At 35.6% G+C, this 1,647-nt stretch overlaps 1 protein-coding gene across 1 annotated transcript; it reads right to left on the bottom strand.

Annotated features, from left to right (window-relative positions):
• Positions 1 to 368: 368 nt before the first annotated feature.
• Positions 369 to 1,298, bottom strand: LOC128588650 (olfactory receptor 4L1). The gene has a single exon (XM_053595529.1). The coding sequence runs from the start codon at positions 1,296 to 1,298 to the stop codon at positions 369 to 371; it is 930 nt and encodes a 309-aa protein (XP_053451504.1).
• Positions 1,299 to 1,647: the final 349 nt, after the last annotated feature.

Genomic DNA, 1,647 nt, shown 5'->3' with positions numbered 1-1,647 from the left:
CCTTGATTTAAACATAGTATAAATTTATGAATGCCATTAATTATCAATGCCTATGAAATCATCTCTAATGATATTCATATAATTTGACAATTATTTATTTTCTAATGAATACATATATTGAATGTCTATGGGAAAAATACTCAATAATTTTATGTATCTATTTTTCTGTAGATCTCTAATTATCCTCATATATTACAATAGACTTAATTGTGAAGTAAATAAAGGAATTTAGTCTTACTTTTTCCAGCATTGGTCATGATTCTAACATTTAAAAAAGCAAAGTACTGCATTCTTCACAATCTATTCAAATGATCATATCACAGTATCTGAAAGTTGTGCTAGTTACATAGTGCTAAAGTCTAGAAGTTCTACACAGAGCTAACATGTTGGAACCATAATTTTCTCATGGCCCCTTGCATTTTCTTATTTCTCAGGGTATAAATAATAGAATTCAGTAAGGGTGTGATAACAGTGTAAAATACAGCAAGAGTTTTATTGCTTGCCAAACTACTGAATGGCCAGGCATATATAAAGATACAAGGTCCAAAGAACAGAGTGACCACAAGGATGTGGGCAGACAATGTGGATAGAGCCGTGGAAAGGCCACCCAATGATTTTTGTTGTACAGTGACCAGAATGACAGTGTAGGAGACAAGCAAAAGGATGAAACAGATGAAAGAGAGCAGCCCACTGTCAGCAATAACAAATAATTCCAGGGCATATGTTTCAACACAGGCAAGCTTGATCACGAGGGGAAGGTCACAAAATATGCTATTTATGACGTTGTGGTGACAGAAAGGTAAGTTCACTGTTAATACCATTTGGCTCATGGTGTGTATAAAGCCAATTATCCATGAAAGTATCACAAACCCATTCAGCAACCTGTGGCTCATGATTGTCCTGTAGTGCAGGGGTTTACATATGGCTACGTATCTGTCAAAGGCCATGACTAGCAAAAGAGTCATCTCTGCTCCCCCAAAGAAGTGCATAAAGAACATCTGGGCCATGCAGCCCCATACAGAGATGGTCTTGCGTTCACTGAGCAAGTCTGTGATCATCTTGGGTGTGGTAGCAGTGGAAAGACACATGTCCAGAAAAGAGAGGTTTCCAAGGAGGAAGTACATGGGAGAATGAAGCGTCGAACTAAACATCACCGTGACCATGATGAGAGTGTTTCCCACCACAGTAGCACCATAGATTAAGGAAAATGTCACAAAGAAGAAAATCTGAAGTTCCCATCGTCCAGAAAATCCAAGTAAAATAAACTCGGTCACTAGAGAGCCATTTTTAGGATCCATTTGCCTAATTCAGAGAGGTTCCAGGGGTTCTTATAGGCAAAGAGAATGAAAAGTAAGCCATAGTTAGCAGCAATATTTTCTTACTTCTATTAGTTGCTGATAATAACGGTCAATTCTATAAGAGAACACAATTTTAAATATATCAGTACATTAATGTTTATAATTTGAGATTAGTTTATGTATCACATCACTTTGAAACAATATTCTTAAGATACAGAGCAACTAAAAAGTATTTGAAGAAGTGGAAACTCCATTTTCTAACATCTGATTCTATAAAATGATACACATATCTTAATTTCTCACTAATTTGCTCACATATACAGATTAAATAGTAATAAATTACTATCTA

Source organism: Nycticebus coucang, chromosome 6, assembly GCF_027406575.1.
Source record: "Nycticebus coucang isolate mNycCou1 chromosome 6, mNycCou1.pri, whole genome shotgun sequence".
Taxonomy (NCBI): Eukaryota; Metazoa; Chordata; class Mammalia; order Primates; family Lorisidae; genus Nycticebus; species Nycticebus coucang.
This window is presented reverse-complemented; position numbering and strand designations above follow the sequence as displayed.